Raw genomic sequence first — 18,301 nt, forward strand, 5'->3', positions numbered from 1 at the left:
ATAATCTGCTGAGACACTCTGATAAAATATGTATCTCTGCAATTAAGAAAAGGTAAGATAAAGTACAACAGGGTGCTCCGGTAGCTCGCTTGGTTGAGCGTGTACCTCGTGTACAATGAGTCCCCAGCTGCCCTGTCCAATAATAAATGTACATAAAGTCAGAAAAAATAATAAAAATGAAATAAAGTACAACAGCCAGGTGCGTATGAGCTTCACTCTACTGGTGATTCAATCTCAACCAGCATATGGATCAGTCTCGTCCCATCATCCATCATAATAACACTATATAACACATAACTAAAACTCACTGGGATGTAGCAGTTTCCCGTGTTTCTAGAAATTGAACTTCGATATCCACCGTTTGAAAAAGAGAGAAATGCGGAAAACATCTGCATTTTCAGCCCATCTACACCGAGGGGTAAATCATTCAGAGCCTCTTCTGTGTTTACTGTTGTTAAATAAATGATGCAGTCAGATCACCCCAGGCTCAGAGCAGCGAGGCTGCCTGCAGTACAGCAGCGTGCCGTGCCCAGGGCTGTGAAGCAGTCGTCTCTCCCTCAGGGACTTGGGCAGGGCGGTGATGGAGCACAAGCTGGAGATACTGTAAGAGTCAGGCTGAGTCGGCCTGTGCTAATCATTGCTTTTGAGGCTAATTACAGTGCGCTTGTTGGATGATTGTTCTCAGAGGGCAGTTACTGGTAGAGAGGCTGACCACATCTCTGAGCTGCCCGTTATTTAGAAATAATGTGCTGTACAACTTTTTCATGAACACGTGTCCTGAGACTTATACAGTATATTTAGAGCTACTTTATTGGTCTCATTATATCTAAATTAGACTTGCTATGACCCTATAGATGTATTTCTCTTATTTCCCCACCCATAGCTCCTGTTAGACCTGTTATTTGACCCTCATGTCAAATAAACATCTCTCATTGAAAGGTCTCCCCCCTCTTTTGGAAGATTATATTTTTCTCTTCTTACACATGTTTGGCTGGGTTAGGAATATATGTTGCTGTTGGCCCGTAGAGCCCAATGACACATTACGTTGGACTAGGAACGATTATTCAAATAATTGCCATTGAGAATTTTACTGATTTAAAAACTGTATTAACTGAGATCAGAGATGGGTACAAATACATCAGTATTTACAAAGTACAAAGGTAGACACACAGAAACACACACAAATCTTCAGGACAGAGTACATGCTAACACTTCATCAGAGCATGGAGGGAAATGGAAGTCGTTATGGTGAAAAATAACCATAAGTTTCATACAATTAACAGTTCAAACTGCGGTTACAGTTTCTGTCGTTTACATATGTTTTCATATTTCGAAACTTGTTCGGAGAAAAGTATTTGAAACTGAAGTCATCATGACGTGTCATGACACCTGCTGGACCGAGCTGTAGCTCGGTCCAGCAGGTGGCTGACATGACCAAAATAAATTGGTGAAACTGAGATGAGTCAACTCTGTCCTGAGGATTTGTGTGTGTGCTAAGATTATACCTTTGGGTAGTCAGCAGCTGACACAGATGAACTTGGTTTAGCACAAAGATTAACCACATCAAAATATCTTGTTACGCATTACTTCCTTATCAAATATATCCAAATGAAATGCAAATTATTGGTGTGAGAAAATGTATTTAATTAGATAGCGTGACTTGTAATTTAAAAAAATATACTTTAAAAATACACTATACAATCTGATCATTTTACATTTTAGCCATTTTGTAGAGTCAGTATGTTGTTGGGCCAGTTGTTGAATAGCAACAGCAATTACAATTAAGTAACTGTTTTGTGTTATTCAGTTCATCATTCAAGTAGCTTTGTGTTTATTTGTTCTTTTAACTTGTAGCATACTCTGATTTTGCATAAACATGGATGAAGTCAGTGGTTAAAACAGTTGGAAAAAAAACATCTAACATTTTCCATTCATTATTGATTAACCGCTAATTATTTGTTAAGGCAGCCGACTATCAGTTAGAGGAATTGCTTGAAATTTGCATCCCTAAATTGGACCATAAAATTAAATTTGACTCAGGAATCTTATCACCAATCTTTTTTGTGTGTTTTTGTCTAAATTACGAGAACACTGAATTGAAAACGTATCGCAGCAAATGTGTTGAGTGTGTTTTCACCCTTCTGAGTTCACAGCCTCTTTACTTTGTACGTGTGTGCAGGTCGTCTGAACTGGTGGTCCACCATGTGCACCAGCTGTAAGAAGCTGCTTCCTCTAGCCACCACAGGGGATGGAAACTGCCTGCTGCACGCTGCCTCTTTAGGTGAGCTACTCGTGCACGTTTGCAGTCTATTTAACATATAGTATGAGCATAGCATCCATCAGGATTTCTTGTTGTGGAACAACTCGGTGCCACAGCTGTCTCATAACAGCGCCTGTGCTGCGTCACAGCTGCTGGAGGGGAGGGAGAGAGATAGCTGACCTATACGTTGCAGGAAATTGTCAGCTGCAATGTTCAGGGGGGTAGCAGTGTATTCAGGTCCCTGCTGAAGGAGACTGTTGCCTCCCCAGTGTGAGGACTGCTGGAGCAGCACAGGAGCCGTCAGGGTTAGAGGCACCAGAGCTAACGTAATCTACCCTGACAGTTAGACAACTAAAGCCCTTTGATGAGCGATGAAAGGCATTTTTAGACATGAAGTTAAAGAGCTGAGGTCATCTCAGTATGATTTTGTAGCTGCAGTTAAGAAATCCAACCTCTTGTTTTAGCCGGCCACCTTGTGTGTGTTATCCTAACATGCGATAAAGATGTTGTGTGTCTGTGTTGATCAGGGATGTGGGGCTTCCATGACAGAGACCTGATGCTGAGGAAATCCCTGTACACCATGATGAAGAGCGGAGCAGAGAGAGACGCTCTGAAGAGGAGGTGGAGGTGGCAGCAGACCCAACAGAACAAGGAGGTTCGGAGAGCTTCCGTCTTCACGCCACAACCTCTAAATGCATCACATCCTCTTTCAGCGAAAGACATGTTGATAAGCGGAGGGATGAGCCGCTCGTAGCCTCGGTTAATAAGCGCTGATTTCAGCTTCCTCGCTGTGGTCGCACGTGTGGATTTTTGCTGCGAGGAATAAGTCTTTCTATGATACCAAGTGTGCATTAGCAGCAGTGCTGCTAATACTGGCAAATCCTCTGCACCTCCTATCCCTTCTCTAGATGTTCATGGATTAAAGCATTTGCTAATCTATTAGAAAATGGTGTCACCAAAGATAGCTCAGGCAAAGAAGTAGTCCAGATGCTCATGTTTTAATAAATGCCCGAGGCGTCCTGGTGGCCCAGTGATCTGAGACACATCACATGTAAACTCGGTGTCCTGGTTATGAATCTGGCCAGGGACCTTTGTTGCATGTCATTTACATTTCTCTATTAACCCATATTTCCTCTCTCTCTCCAAAATATTCATTAACAGCAAAAAGAAAAGATACCTATATGATGCACCAAGCTTCAGGAAACAACCTTCTAGATGCAGACCAAAATAGAAAAACTGAATAATAATAGGGATTGTGTGGGCGAGCATCGGCACGTGCTTACCATAATTTCCATTTGTGTGTGTGTGTGTGTGTGTTTGTGCAGTCAGGGCTGGTGTACACCGAGGAGGAGTGGGAGAGAGAGTGGAACGAGCTGCTGAAGTTGGCCTCCAGTGAGCCTCGCACTCACCTCAGCAAAAACGGCAACACCAGCGGAGGGTAAGCTGTTTCGGCTCACATTTATCCCCAAAGAAACGGCTGCTGGGGCCTCGTCCCGAACTCCCGAGACACGACACATATTACTTTACTTTAATCAGAATCAGAATCATTGTGTACGTTGGAGAGAAGGAAGCAGCAGCAGGGAGCCTCGCTGCTCTCGTAATGCATCACACATTACAGCGTTACAGCTGAAACGCTGCAGGGGGCCCACGATTAAAACAAAAGTGACCTTCTCACTAAGATGGATTTGTCAGGGAAACTCATTGTTCCCACTCGGACTGTTGCTCTTTCAAATTGCCTCCTTGATTCAGTAACAGTCTGGGAGCTCTCATGTGAGACGGTGCCATCTACTGGACGCCACCAGTATGAATCATTTCTGCAGCCTCCCCTGAGCTGTAGGTTGCTTTTAGCCGCAGCAGGTGATGTGATCCGTGCACCCCCCTGTTGCATAAACAACTGTAAGAGTGGGTTTATCTCAGGCTGCAGAGGCAGATTGGAAACTAACTCTGGTTTCCTCCTACGCACAGAAACCTTGTGGTTTGTCTCTTGTTTCCATTTTCGCTGTAATAAACACACATACTTTCTCAGGTATAGCAGCTGCTTCCTCGGTTTAATTCGATGGTGAACAGAGAGACTCATTAAGGTTTCGGCTGTAAATTGACATGTCATTTAATTACATAAAATGCAGTTTAAGCAGGCTGTGGTTGCCTGCTTATCAGTGTTTCAGCGTTGTCTTTTTAATTCACTGTTGTTTCCCCAGCGTTGACGGGACTATCGCTAAAAATATCCCATTAAAGAGCGTAATTTGCTAATTTGGCCTGGTGGTTTTAACCTCTCGTTGAGTTTGACTGTAATACAGTAATCAGGTTAGGGATGTTTGATGGTCCTAGTGCGAGATGAGCCCCTAAATAGGATGAGTGGGATTCACATATTAAGAGGCTCTTTATTAGAGTGAATTTGGCAGCGTGGCTGTTTGTGTGGCTGACAACTTAATTGTTGCACATCCCCTGGTTCCCTGGTGGTTGCACGCCTGAGAGCTCTGCCTCTGCTTTTTTTCTCTCTCTGCTTCACCCCCCGCTCCCTCTTTCTCTCTTCCGCTCTCTTTCATTCAAAGAGATAAAAACAGACGGATCTCTGCACATTGTTGTCCTTGTCTTTTAAAGATAGACGGAGGGGGGAAAATGGATCTGAGTTAATAGCGTTAGATTGCACAGGCACGTAATTAGCAGGAACATTTATTAGGGATCAGCTGTGTTTTTTTCAGGTACTGATACTGATAGCTTTTATTAGTAATCAAGGACACTGATTATAGATACTTAGAACCAACAAGAAAGAAAATCTCGGTGTCCAAATTTACAATAACAAGTGATGGGATGTATGTACAATTTACTCAAGTACTGTGCCTAAACTACAAGGAACTTTTAATTGGTTATCAAACATTCATGACCTACATAAGCAAACAAGACTATCAGCAGATGATTGGATATGTCTATGTATTTGTTCTAGTTGTTCTTAATGATGTGCACCTGGGTCATAAAATTAAAACTATTTTTTATAGCCGAGTGCTGAGGATGAATTGATCTGTCTGCTGGTACGGTACCAAAATAAAGTTTACTTTCTTTCACCATCCCCATATTAAAGTCATTAATCTTACATAGCCACAGAGAGAGAGTCATTACGTCATCGCTAGGCATCCTGTAACAGCTTAGTTTAAAAAGAATAATAGTACTAATCTTCTCATGAAATCATGTTTAAACGTTTTTATTACATCTGTCTTGCTGCACATCTCTGTACACTAGTATCAGGCCAAACAATGGCAAAAGAAGTTGTTTTTGTAGGTTTTTTTAATTGTGTTTATTTCTTACAAAAAGATAAAAATGTTGATGACTCATCCTGCACTAAGGGGGTGCACAATTTTTTTTGTCCAATGACCTTTTTCTTAATTGTCATGATGTATGGATGTATAAAAAGAAGGATACCCAGAGTGTTTCTGGGGAAAAACACACCTTTATAACTTGTGCATAGAAGAAATTTCTAGCCCATACAAAACACAACTTTATAACTTGATTCACTGACTTGGGTGTTTTCTGGCTGCTCTGCTTCAACTTTGGACAGATAGCTTAACTTGTTCTAATGTAACTGCTAACCAGCAGCAACAAGTCCAACCCCAGCGGCCTGTTCTTACAGGAAACATGTAACTATGCTGAATCAAATAGCACTCGGCTAGCCTAAATGTCTTTCTTTCCATCACTTTCAAAACAAATGCGCATGCCAGCATTAAAGGTGGTGATCATACCACTTATGACCACAATCAACAAAAAATGGAAGTTCCTTGAAGCAGCTTTAAGTACAATTTGGAGATATGTATACCTTACCTCAGAGCCAAAGCAGCGCATTTTTTATTTAATTTATTTTAGCGGCAATTGGACATAAAAAACCCATTCATCACTCAATAGGAAGACTGCTGATTATAGATCAGATTATCCTTGCTAATAAAGATAATCGGTCTATCCCTAACGTTTACCGTTTGGGCTGCTTTTCGTATTGGTCGATACCAGTTCAGGAAATTGTCATAGTCCCACTGTGATGCATGTTTTATTATATTTATTGTTTTTTTGTATGTTTTTTTTCAGGGTTGATAACTCTGAGGATCCGGTCTATGAGAGTCTGGAGGAGTTCCATGTATTTGTGCTGGCCCACGTGTTACGCAGGCCAATTGTAGTGGTGGCTGACACGATGCTCAGAGACTCGGGAGGGGAAGGTAGACTCACTGCATCTTGCCTCCATCTTCTACATTACAGCAGAATAAGCACTGGACTGTCTGACACGAGACGTGGTGTTCTTACTGTATTCCAGCGTTTGCTCCCATCCCGTTCGGAGGGCTCTATCTGCCTCTGGAGGTGCCTCCGAGCCGCTGTCACTGCTCCCCGCTGGTCCTGGCCTACGATCAGGCTCACTTCTCTGCGCTGGTGTCCATGGAGCAGAGAGACCAGCAGCGAGAGCAAGGTAGGCGATTGTACATAATCACATTCATTAATTTTGAAAAGGGTCAACTTACATTAACCAACAAACAAACAATCTATCAATCACACAAATGTGACCCTTCGTGCACCCGAGTAAGCTGAACCACTGGTTTTCAATGGCAGCCCCGCTACACCTGATGTCAAAGGGTATCCTATAATGAATAAAAATAATAGATAAAAACACTTTCAAAAAGCTGGTGGCATCTACAGATTTATGTGTGAGATACAAACCTTTTCTTGACTTTTTGCTCTGAAAAAAGTTTTCCCGCTGTAATGTTCAATAGTCAGAGGTGGAAGTCAGAAGCAAAAGTACAAAAGTATTAGCATTAAAAATATACTTAAAGCACCAAGACTAAAGTATATTAACAAATAGCAGAATATCCCATCACAGATTAATGTATGTATTATATTATTATATTGATGCATTGATGTGTACATCACGTTAATGTTGCAGCTGATAAACGTAGGTATAACTTTCTTACTATATATGCGACTCGGTAGCTTGTAAATTCCACCAAGGGATCAAGAAGTTTTAATTTATCCAAAACAATACATTATAATCGATTTGTTGATTATGTTTTGAATTATTAATCTGAATCCGCAAAGTAACTAGTAACTTAAGGTGTAGTGTAGTAAAATGTACAATATTTGCCCCTTCGAAATTGAAGTGGTGTACAAGTGCAGTACAATAAGATGATTGCAATTAGCATTAGTGAATTTGTAATAAGGCCCCTATAAGTCCTCTTAAGATTCTTATTAACATTATTAAGAGTTAATAAGACTGTGTAAGTGTAAATAATAGCATCATAAACATGTTTATTGTTGGATTATAAGACATTTATAAGTAAACTTTTGTGCAGACTGCTTAAGAGCATTGATAGAAGAGTTTCTTAAAAAGAAAAACACAATAATTGAATTGTTTAAATGCACCCATATTTGTAATACACATATTGTGAGTCGTAATATACAAAAAAAATATATAAAAATATGAATGTAGTTGCGCGCAGACACTGGATTGCACAGGGGACAAACAGAGATTACGCAGGATGGTTGTTATTATAAGGTAGCAAAAAATGGATGTACTTTATTACAAGTGCCTCAAACTGTACTTAAGTTCAGTACTTGAGGAAATGCAATTAGTTACTTTCTACTACTGGCAATAGTTAAGTTAGGTAATAGTTGGGCAGCCTTTACTTTTAACTTGGGTAGATCGCGCGAATGAGGGCGAGTAGTCTGCCTGTCCTGCGGGAGGTGAATAATGTATGAGACAGCCGTCTAATTACCTGTGATCCATTATTAAAACGGGCCGGTTGGCAGCAGGAAGTAGGGAGTGGCCAACATGGAGGGAAAGTGGACAGCAGGCTCCTTCCTCGTGACTTTTTGAGCTTTGACCAAGTCATGCAAGCCTGTATGTTACTGTATGTCTACGTTTCTCCATCTGGAGTCGCTCTTGGTTGAATTTAGTTTGTTCCAGCTGGTGCGTCTGTTTCTGCGTAGGACTCTGACATGGTGCCGTGTGGAACATATTGATTGTGTTGCGTTGTGGCGAGGGAGTGTTGATTTTCCGTTTTGTTGAGTGACTCTTGTTTTTGTGTTGTTTCGCTCGCTCAGATGCCAGTGTTCCCACTCCGGATGCGTTGCTTATTCTCGAGGTCAGAGTAATCCTCACATGGAGTTCCTTTAATTGACAAATAGAGAGGATCTCCTTGACAACCAGTCTTAGTAGTCACAGCACTCTTCTGTATCTGACTCAGTGGGTGGAACTCTCTTGTCATTTGCGTGGGAAGCCGGACAACTCTGTCTCTTTTTCTCACTCTGAAATACAAATGCACTTGCGCAAACTGTTTCTTTCTTCCTCTCTCTGTCTTCTTCCTTCTCTTGTACTTTTCCGAGTATGCAATGTCCTATTCTCAGGCCCGCAGACACCAACCTAGCTATTAAGTCTGGGTAGGACCACTGCAGACAGACATGATTACTAACCTGCCATCCCTGCCCTGAAGTATTCCCCTTTTATGCCACCAGTTCATCAAAGCCAGCCTACGTAACTGTTCAGCACTCCCACTGTAGTTTGTTTTAGTGTGGCAGAGGGGGTTCTCTCTTTGTCCACCAGATGGTGCATATGTCCAAAGAACGGTAGCGGTAGCTCGATCACAACACCACTGCATGACTGTACTTTTTCATTCTGGTACACTGTGTCCTGTGATAGGATCAGAGTGCGTTTTGTCTGCAGTCTCTCTCCAGGATGTTATGAAAACACTTGTATGCTTAGCTTGGTGCATTTGTTTTTCATCCGATGAATCATCTCGCACTGGAATGATACAATGTGCAGCTTCTGCTGTGCCTTTCCTGCGTGTAAGAGGTGTAGTTTTATGTTTTATTTGTTTGCATTTTCTTTTTATTTCTGCATTTGGCTGAACAGATGCCAGACAAACAGACAGACAGACAGACAGGCAGGCAGAGGGTCAGACGGACGGACCTAATCTTCCACTGCCAATTAGGGCAGAGTAGCCCCAGCCGGCCCCTAAGCCCTGACCACATCACCACATATGGGCAGAGTCCCGGGCTGCAAACCAACCCTCTCTCCTGACAGTCGGGCCAATGTGTGCTCGTCTCAGGTGGAGGCTCGCTCTCAGTTTCCCCCGGCGTGGCGCAGAGCATCCGAGAGGTCGTTGGCTCTGTGTGTGTTCAGGTGCCAGAGGCTGAGTTAGAATACTGGCTCTTTCTTCAGCCCTCTGTATGGAAGATTATAGCAAAGCCCCCCCTCTCCCGCTAGTAACCTGAATCTAAATCACACTGACACATCACGCCACTGCCCCTTTAATGGCCTGTGTGCGTGGCTGTATAGATGGTGAATAGTGAAGAAAAAAAACAAGGGAGGGGTGAGTGAGGTCGGAGGTTATTGCTCAGGATCAAAACTTTATTTTTTTTTCTGAGTGGTTTTTATTACTAAGGTAGTCAGGTGAACTCGGGTTTGTTTTCTGTCAGCCCACTGCTGCTCACCTGCTGTGTAATAAAGACTGGCTCCTCAGTAGACGCCTGCTGGCCGCCTCTTTTATCAGCTTGTTTGTGCTCCTGTGGTTAAACGACGTATGAGTGGAACTGGCCCTCTAGGAAAAAACTCTGGAGCTATTTCAAGCTCTGGTCCCAATACTAAAACACTTCCAGGTTTTCCTTGGCATCCCCTCATCAACCCTCTAACACCCATTTGAATGAAGGACTTTTACACCTTCTACACAAAGACCACCTACATAACAGTGCAGCTCTGGACAGGTTTCACTTCTCCATCTATTAAAGACACCCAGTGTATTACACCTCACGCAGTCAGCGTAATTAATTCAATATGGGCGATGAGGATTAAAATGCTATTTGTTGTGGTCTTTATGTGTTGTTCCAAATGCGATGCTCTTGTAATTACCACCCTGGATCCGCTGTTAAAAATCTGTGGCAAAAAAAAAAAAAAAAGCCCAGGCTTGTTTATATGCATGACTGCTGTTTACTCTGGTGAATTGGGCCCTTTAAGTCTGCAGCTGTGCAGAGTGACCAAAGTCAGGAATTCAAATTTGTGCATTTTCCAGACAGTACAAATTGTTCTTGAATCGCAAAACAGAGGAAACATTGGCTCAGTGTTGCTGCTGTGAATCAAAGCTTGTAATGGGCGACTTTGTCCTCAGAAAGGGAGTCAAAGAGGCGAATCTTCTCTCTTTCTGCCCTCATCGCACAAGGCATGAACTACTTGACATGATCACATTGCACAAATTTAAAAAAAGTTATTTATGTCCAATCAAATCACGTGATTAAAGTATTAGAGAGGTTATCTGCCTCATTTCAAACAGCTGCTTCCTCACAGGTTACACCCAAGTTTCCTCCCTGTTCTCCCCATCTGCATCCCTGTGAATCAAAGATGCAAAGTGAGCAAGGCGAGGCGGGCTAGCAGCTATGTTGCTGAGTACACATCTCGCATACCACAGAGGGCTATGATGTCATCCATGCATAAGCTATGGGAATCGGTCATTCAAGGACAACAAAACAAGGCTGCCAACAGGGATCGTAAATACATTACAGCACACTTTAGTCCCCCAGAGCTCAATTGGCAGTGTTGAGTCTCTGAATCTGGACCGGGCCCAAGCAGGAACAACAGCGCGCACACACACACACACACACAGCACTTCGGAATGGCGAGAAAGGAGGACAGCTGCATCGTGGGAGCCAGGACGCCACCTCACAGACCTCAGCTGCCTGCTGCATGACCCGAGTGGGAACTGAGTGGGAGCTGGTCCACTGTCCTCTGTTCGCCTGTGTGTGTGTTTGTGATTATGACTGAATTTTTCTGGGCAAGAGTGTTTTAGGAAAGAGTTGTCTTCAAGAAAACCTCTCTCTTTTCTTCTTCCCAGTTTTCAGAGTTGCCATGCCACCGGTGTCATTACAGTGGCCTCTGTGGGTACAGGCATGAGTCATGCTTTTTTTTTTAGGTAGAAGGTGTAAAATGCATGGTAATTTGCAGGTGTGACGCAAAAGCAGCCTTGACATTTTCGGACAGACGAAGCCTGGTCTGTCAGCAGCTAAATATATTAGTAATATATTTACTCAGCTGATGGAATTTGTTTGCCGAGCAGCTAATGGTGTCGGATATAAATAAGTGATCATCTTAGCAGCGCTAGTGTGGGCGTGGCTGCACTAATTCTGTTTCAAGAACACAAGGCATCATCACAATGCTGTGCCACCACTAGTTTGACACTTAACATCATGAATCATGTACTTTGTACACCTACACAGCGGTGCTCAAAAAAGAAAAACACAAGAAGGAGAGAGTTTGACCTGCAGTTTCATCAGGGACACAGAGGGGGCCGTTGCTGCTGGTGTCTGTGTCTCAATGAAGCCTGCAGAGCAGAGCAGCCTATTGGCAGTGGAAGAATTGATGAGGCTGGGTGGAGACTGTATCTTCCATCTGGGGCTGACAGCGAAGGCTGGAATGTCCTCGGCCTGAACAGCCTGCCTCTCTCTGCTGTCATGTGGACAACAGCCCCCACACACTAGGTAGCCCGAGGAGAGCTGTCATGCGGGCCAGTGGGGTCGAGCTAGTCCTACTCGCGCTTTTGTTTTGAAAGGCAGCCATGCACTCATCATACTACAACACGTACACGCCCGCACTGTGCACATACTGTAAGCACGCCTCCCACGAGAGGAAGCCCGGGTGGGTGTCTGTTTTGTGTTCTGAGTCCAGTGATTAATGTTGAAAACCTCTTCCTGCTTGTAAGTAGCTGATCCTATCAGCGGGCTATGAATGAAATTATTTCAGCACTCCTGCTCTTATTCTGTACTGCTGCTTCTGATTGCACTCTATTACTAAACTAAATCGTCATCTACAGCAACTCGGTTCAATGTAAATCTCATCATACCATGGTCAGTAGTAGTACTAATATTAGCTGAGGGATGGTTTCAGTTTGTCTTGTTTTTGTAGTTTTGGCCTTCACTCTTCCTGGTAATGATAACACTGGACCCTAAAAAGAAGTCAGACAGGTCAAGAAACATCGACAGCTTTTAAAAACACCCGCAGGCTAGCCAAACTTACTTGCAAGAGAGAGCAAGAAATTATGACCCAAGCCTTCAATTGTAAATATGACACCACAGTTTACAGACTGACTTTCTATTTCAACTTTGACCAACAGAGCATCAGTGTTGTACGGACCAAAAAGTCATACTTAAAAGTAAAAGTAAAGACATTGTGTTAAAATATTACTTGAGACGTGAGAGTCACCTGTACAATTAGTACTTGAATAAAAGTTTGAAAGCATCTAATATTTAATGTATTTAAGTATCGAAAGAAATTTTCTGGCAATAAATTTACTAAAGTAACGAAAGTAAAAGTAAACTGTACGTATGTTTATTGTATATGTGTGTATATACTGTATACTATGAGTTGACTGATTATTGTCCTTGACGATTATTGGATCCGATATATATGTTGTTGTTTTTTTATATGATTGCCGATAAAGTTACTTAATTTGAAAACGCACGACTTTGGCTGTCATGTAGCATGCACACTTTGAAGTTTGAAGTTATCAAATAACTGGAGTGATGTGTCAGGAAACAGCAGAAAGCAACATGGACCCCAGTGTCACTGCTACTTTTCTTTGACTCCGGTCTCTCCTTCGAACTCGGCGCCAACAGTGTTTGGGCGCTGCTTGAGCAGAGACAGATGTAAAAGTCTTTACACGCCAACATTCAGGAAAGGGGCAAGAATTAGTGTGTCCACCTGGGTGTGATTTTTTCCATCACTGCTGATCAGAGCTGGAGCCAGTCAACACCCATAATTACTGCAGAATCATTTGACCAGGAATAAATTCCTCTTGTGTCCTTTCCCACTAAAGAGGAAGGCCAGATGTTAGTAGGGGTTTTTGTCTAGTTTGAAAGATGTACCAGTAGCTACGTTTGAACTTTCAGCCAGTTGTAACAAACCAGATCTTCCTAACCTTATAAATTTGTTTACACTTGACGAGCGATGCGAGCGCAGAAGCTACAGTGACCCAGGACATGGAGCAGTCTGTGTTATAAAAGAAGCAATCAAGTTGAAGCTTTAGAGAGCCACTGAGCCTCTTCTCTGTCTGGATGACTCAGTAGGAGTGACACCCACTGGTCACGGTTGCTTCTCTGCCTAAAAAATAGATGGCAGATAGAATACAGACATGGTATATCTTACCCTACGCTGATAGGCATCTGGGATAATTAACGTGGCATTATTCTAGTGTGTCATTATGGTGTCACTTCAGCTCTGACGCCACGGTGGTCTTGTGAGGGGAAACGCGTGGCGTGCAACGTAGCGTCCGGTGGTAAAGCTTGTCCAAACTAACCTTCTGATAATCTCATCTCTTCCAGCTGTTATCCCTTTGACCGACTCGGAGCACAAGCTGCTTGCACTCCATTTTGCTGTGGACCCTGGCAGGGACTGGGAGTGGGGGAGGGACGACAACGATAATGCCAAGCTAGCCAAGTAAGTCCCGTATAGTATATCACGGGGTGTTGATACTTATCAACAGAGCTCACACAGAGGCGCTGATTATTAAAGCAGGGTGAGAGGGGTAAAAACTGCAGGCGAAGGCAGTTCTGTTAGTCTACCCACAAGGCTGCATGTGGGGGATTTAACTCTGATTATGGGCTCCGGGCTCAGGTCACTTCAAAGAGTGAGCAGGGAGAGAACAAATTGTGAGTCACGTCAGTCATCCATAGGGTTTCCCAGGAACGGCCTCACTAAAGCAGCAACACCCTCTCTGAGTTTAGCAAAGAGTTTATGTAAGGGTTTCTGTTTCACATTCCTGCCAGTCAGGGGGTTAGCTTATCCTCTAACAAGCTGCAGTACGAGCAGTGCAGATGCACAGAGTAGAGATGCTCAAACCACTTCACTAATACCTCCTCTTTATATGACCCTTAATGCATTGCAGGCGTGGTTCGGTTCTGGAAAATGTCATAACCAGAGCCATAAATGTGCTTTATGTGCTATTAGGTTTTACTATAGTAAAATTGCTTGTCGCGTGTCAACTGTGTTGTACCGCTGCCTGGTGTTAATTGCGTCTACATCTTCTCCCGCAGTCTCATCTTGTCTCTGGAGGCCAAACTCAACCTGCTGCACAACTACATGAATGTAACATGGATCCGAATTCCATCTGAAACAAGGGTAACTTGTTCTCACGCATGTGTCTTGTTCGTCATGGTGGGTTTAGCTCTGGAGAGACTCCTCCGTGCCAGATGTTATTGAAACCGCCAGTTCAATCAATCAGTTTTATTTACTGTCAGAGTCCAATAATCTCAGGCATTCATGTGTTTGTCCTGATTATGAATCATCAGCCAGCGAAGCTCTTTTTAGTGTTTTCTGGTGGATTTGTCTGGAATACATTGCGAGTCCTTCAAAGCGCTCCACTCATAAACTCATAAACATATTGAATAATCTCTTCGATGTCGTGTCCTCGAGACATTATTACTTGTGTTCTGTGTTTTCTTCACTGCTGTAATGTGTTTGTGTGTTTCTCTGTGCAGGCTCCCTTGGCTCAGCCAGAGTCTCCCACAGCCTCTGCAGGTGAGGATGTCCAGTCTCTAGCTGAGTCCATGGACTCTGACCGCGAGTCTGTTGGCAGCAACTCAAACGTCAACAGCGGCAAGCCCAGCAAGGAGAAGGACAAAGACAAGCAGCGCAAGGACAAGGACAAGAGCCGGGCTGATTCTGTAGCCAACAAACTAGGTAGCTTCAGCAAAACCTTGGGGATCAAGTTGAAGAAGAACATGGGAGGTCTGGGTGGCCTCGTGCACGGCAAAATGAACAAATCTAACTCTGGCTCAGGGCGCAACGGGGAGAACGGAGGGGAGAAGACGAAGAAGAAGGAGTCCAAAGCAAACAAGGGAAGCAAGGAGGAGTCGGGCCAGTCAGCCAGCTCCACCTCTTCTGAGAAGGCCACAAGCCCCTCTCCTACAGATAGAGACAGACCATCCAGCTCCTCCCCCACTGAGAGACAGGACAGTGCAGGGCGAGTCTTAGGGGACAAAACCCTGGAAAACTGGAAATACAGCACTGATGTCAAGCTCAGCCTCAACATCCTGCGGGCTGCCATGCAGGGGGAGCGCAAGTTCATCTTCGCAGGCCTCCTCCTCACCAGCCATCGACACCAGTTCCACGAGGAGATGATCAGCTACTACCTGACCAACGCCCAGGAGCGCTTCAGCCAGGAGCAGGAGCAGAAGAGGAAGGAGGCCGAGAAGAAGCCCCCCGCCACCACCGAGGTGGTCGTGAAGAAGCCAGAGCACGAGAGTGTCTTCCAGAGGGAGAGATCGGACAGCTCGCCTCCGGAGAGCTGCTCTCCTGTCCTGCCCCACCATACCCACACCTACAACCACAACTCACAGCCCCCACTGGGTCTCAAGATGCAGGGCAGGAACAGTCCCACTCCTGCAGCCCCGCTTGTTTCTATCCCAGTCCCTCCTCTCACCCCGCCAATAACCTCCCACCACGTCTCCCACCCAGCCCCAGCCCCTGCGCCTTACTCTTCCCCCAGTATTGGTGCTAAGAGACCTGGGCCCGTACCTGTGTCCGCCCACTACAGCCATACACCGCCCATCCAGAGGCACAGCGTGATTCACTTACAAGATGTCAACATGCAATCCTCCATCTTCCAGGATGACCCCTATAAGCCTGTTGTGGGCACCCTAAAGACATGCGCCACCTACCCCCAGCAGAACCGCTCACTCTCATCCCAGAGTTACAGCCCTGCTCGCCTGTCGGGGGTCCGCACTGTTAACACCATAGAGACGCTGTCCTACAACATGCCTGGCGAACACAAGTCCCACACCTACACCAACGGATTCGACGCGGGAGACATTCAGGACTGCCTGGAGTATGCTGATGAGGACAACTCGTCTCACACCTGGCTCAACCAAGACAAAACCAAAGGGCGGAGCACTGGAAGCCCTTTGTACTGCTTTCAGCAGCGCCGCTGCAAGAGGGAGAACTGCTCCTTCTACGGCAGACCAGAGACAGACAACTACTGCTCCTACTGCTACAGAGAGGAGCTGAAACGCAGGGAGAGAGAGAGCAAAGTGCAGAGGCCTGCATAGCCATCACAGCCACTTCAGCCACTTGTCAGCAAGGCCGCGGGAGACTTGAGGGAACTACACCATCTGCACTCTGCATTTAGAACAACATGGTGGCAAACATTTTCCTATTTTGTTGAAGAATGCTCTTGTATTCCTGTCACCCTTCCCTTGTTAGTAAAGATTCTTACTTTATGATGGGGGAAGCAGAACTTGAAACAGTGAGCAGCTTTGGCCAGAAATCGTGCTATTTTGTTTATTTGGGGTTTTTTTCTGTCTCATCGAACTTAGTCTTTTACTTGTTTTAGAGTAAAAGTCATCTCTCTGTGATGTAAATTTCTGTATGTTGAGGGAAAGTTCTTTATTTTTCAAAGTACTAAAGATTTGCATCTCATCAGGAGGGAACATTTTAGCTCTTTTAATCAGTTTGAATGCAATACCTCTGCTTGGTTCTTCAAAAATCTCTGTGGAAAAATTTGTTGTTTTGCAATCAAAAGAAATTTAACGGGAGATCAATATTAGACTTTAAAGCAATAAATTGGTGATTTTTGCTACACCCTCTCCCAATTTTGTCTATGCACCAATAATATAGTTACTGTAGGTTAACTGTGTCTTGTAAATTGTAAAGGATTGTCACGGTGTGCTTTTGTAAACAAATTTGAACTACAGGAATTAAAAATGTGTAAGCATTATAGATTGTAATGTTGGATTAGGATGAAATGTACAACTATCTCATTTGTTAAGTGTACTTTTGTTCTTACCACGGTGCAAAGGTTTGCTGTGTCACAATTGGACTCGAAATATCGTGTAAGATATCATTTCACACTTTCTGCCCGTCTGACGACCACAAGCACTGCCAAACTGGCTTCTTAAAAAAAAAAAAAAAAAAACTATGATTCAAATTTTCTATTTTTTTGTGGCAAGCACCAAACAATGTGCATAGGATGAATTGCTTCTCAAATATGCAGTGTTTATGGTGTGTTTTCTCCGAGTCGCCTGTTAACTACTATTCGGTCAGTGTGTTAGATGAGAAGAATTGTGGGTAGCGAGAGCAGGCCGATGCGTATTTGTCTGAAGTGTGATTACGTGTCTGTTCCCCCCTAAACACACAACACAATGTGCAATCATGCTACTAGCACTATGTGGTGACCTGCAGTATAGATGTGTCACCGGTCCAGTGTGAGATTGTCTGTTCTTCTTCCATATCTAGAGGCCGTTTAAAAGAAGCACCTGCTGCTAAGAGCACCTCAAGCCTTTTGTGATCATCAGTGCTTTAACCAATCAGTGGGTTTGTAAAACCCCGGGCCTCCAAGTGCTTTCTGCTCATTCGACATGACTACTGTAAAGACGCAGTGTTTGTGTTGCTGTTTGTTCTGGTGATGCTTGGATAATGTACCATGCTGTCCTTAACTAAGTGTGTCCTGGCCAAGGATGTCCACTGCTCCCTGGGTTCGCTTCTGTCTCTCTCCTGTACACACTGCAGTGTTGCTCCTCTTTGTTTCTATGTGACCAGTTCATGGACTCTCACCATGTTAGGACTGTAAGATATGATTTTGTATTCCTTTAAGAGTTTTACACTACTTTAAATTATTAATTTGCACATTAGGTACAGATGTAAATATGAAGAAAAAAAAATAGTTTATTGTTACAAACATGGTGTGTCTGTGTCATTTTTGTTATCTCCAAGGAGGTCGTCATGATTATAGATTATAGATTACATTGTTTAAAGTTATTTATAAGAGGTCATGTTTAGGTTTTCCTTAACCCAGGTAAGAATACAATACACTTTTTGCTATCTTCTTTTTTTCCAGTGACGCCTCAAACAAGTGATAAAAGGTTCAAATCACTGTATTAGTGTAGCATTTTTGATTTTTGATAATTTCACTTTCATAATGTTGAGAAACTTGCAAAAAGGCAGATTTAGAAAATTAGATTTAGTAGGTGGTGCCTGCTCAGGCCTGTGAGAGCTGACCAATCAGAGCAGACTGGGCTGGAGGGCCTTGAAGA

The 18,301-nt window shown here is 43.7% G+C and overlaps 1 protein-coding gene across 1 annotated transcript in view; it reads left to right on the forward strand.

The window, feature by feature from the left end:
- The window catches only part of otud7a (OTU deubiquitinase 7A), a 46,847-nt gene extending 28,899 nt beyond the window's left edge, over positions 1–17,948 (forward strand). Inside the window, exons 6-13 of the mRNA XM_084365161.1 lie at positions 2,180–2,281; positions 2,788–2,915; positions 3,586–3,698; positions 6,332–6,459; positions 6,555–6,704; positions 13,595–13,709; positions 14,306–14,390; positions 14,750–17,948. Coding sequence (XP_084221287.1) covers positions 2,180–2,281; positions 2,788–2,915; positions 3,586–3,698; positions 6,332–6,459; positions 6,555–6,704; positions 13,595–13,709; positions 14,306–14,390; positions 14,750–16,318 — 2,390 coding nt within the window. The 3' untranslated portion in view covers positions 16,319–17,948. The remainder of the gene's footprint in view (positions 1–2,179; positions 2,282–2,787; positions 2,916–3,585; positions 3,699–6,331; positions 6,460–6,554; positions 6,705–13,594; positions 13,710–14,305; positions 14,391–14,749) is intronic.
- Positions 17,949–18,301: the final 353 nt, after the last annotated feature.

This window comes from Pagrus pagrus, assembly GCF_965226575.1.
Source record: "Pagrus pagrus genome assembly, chromosome: 10".
Taxonomy (NCBI): Eukaryota; Metazoa; Chordata; class Actinopteri; order Spariformes; family Sparidae; genus Pagrus; species Pagrus pagrus.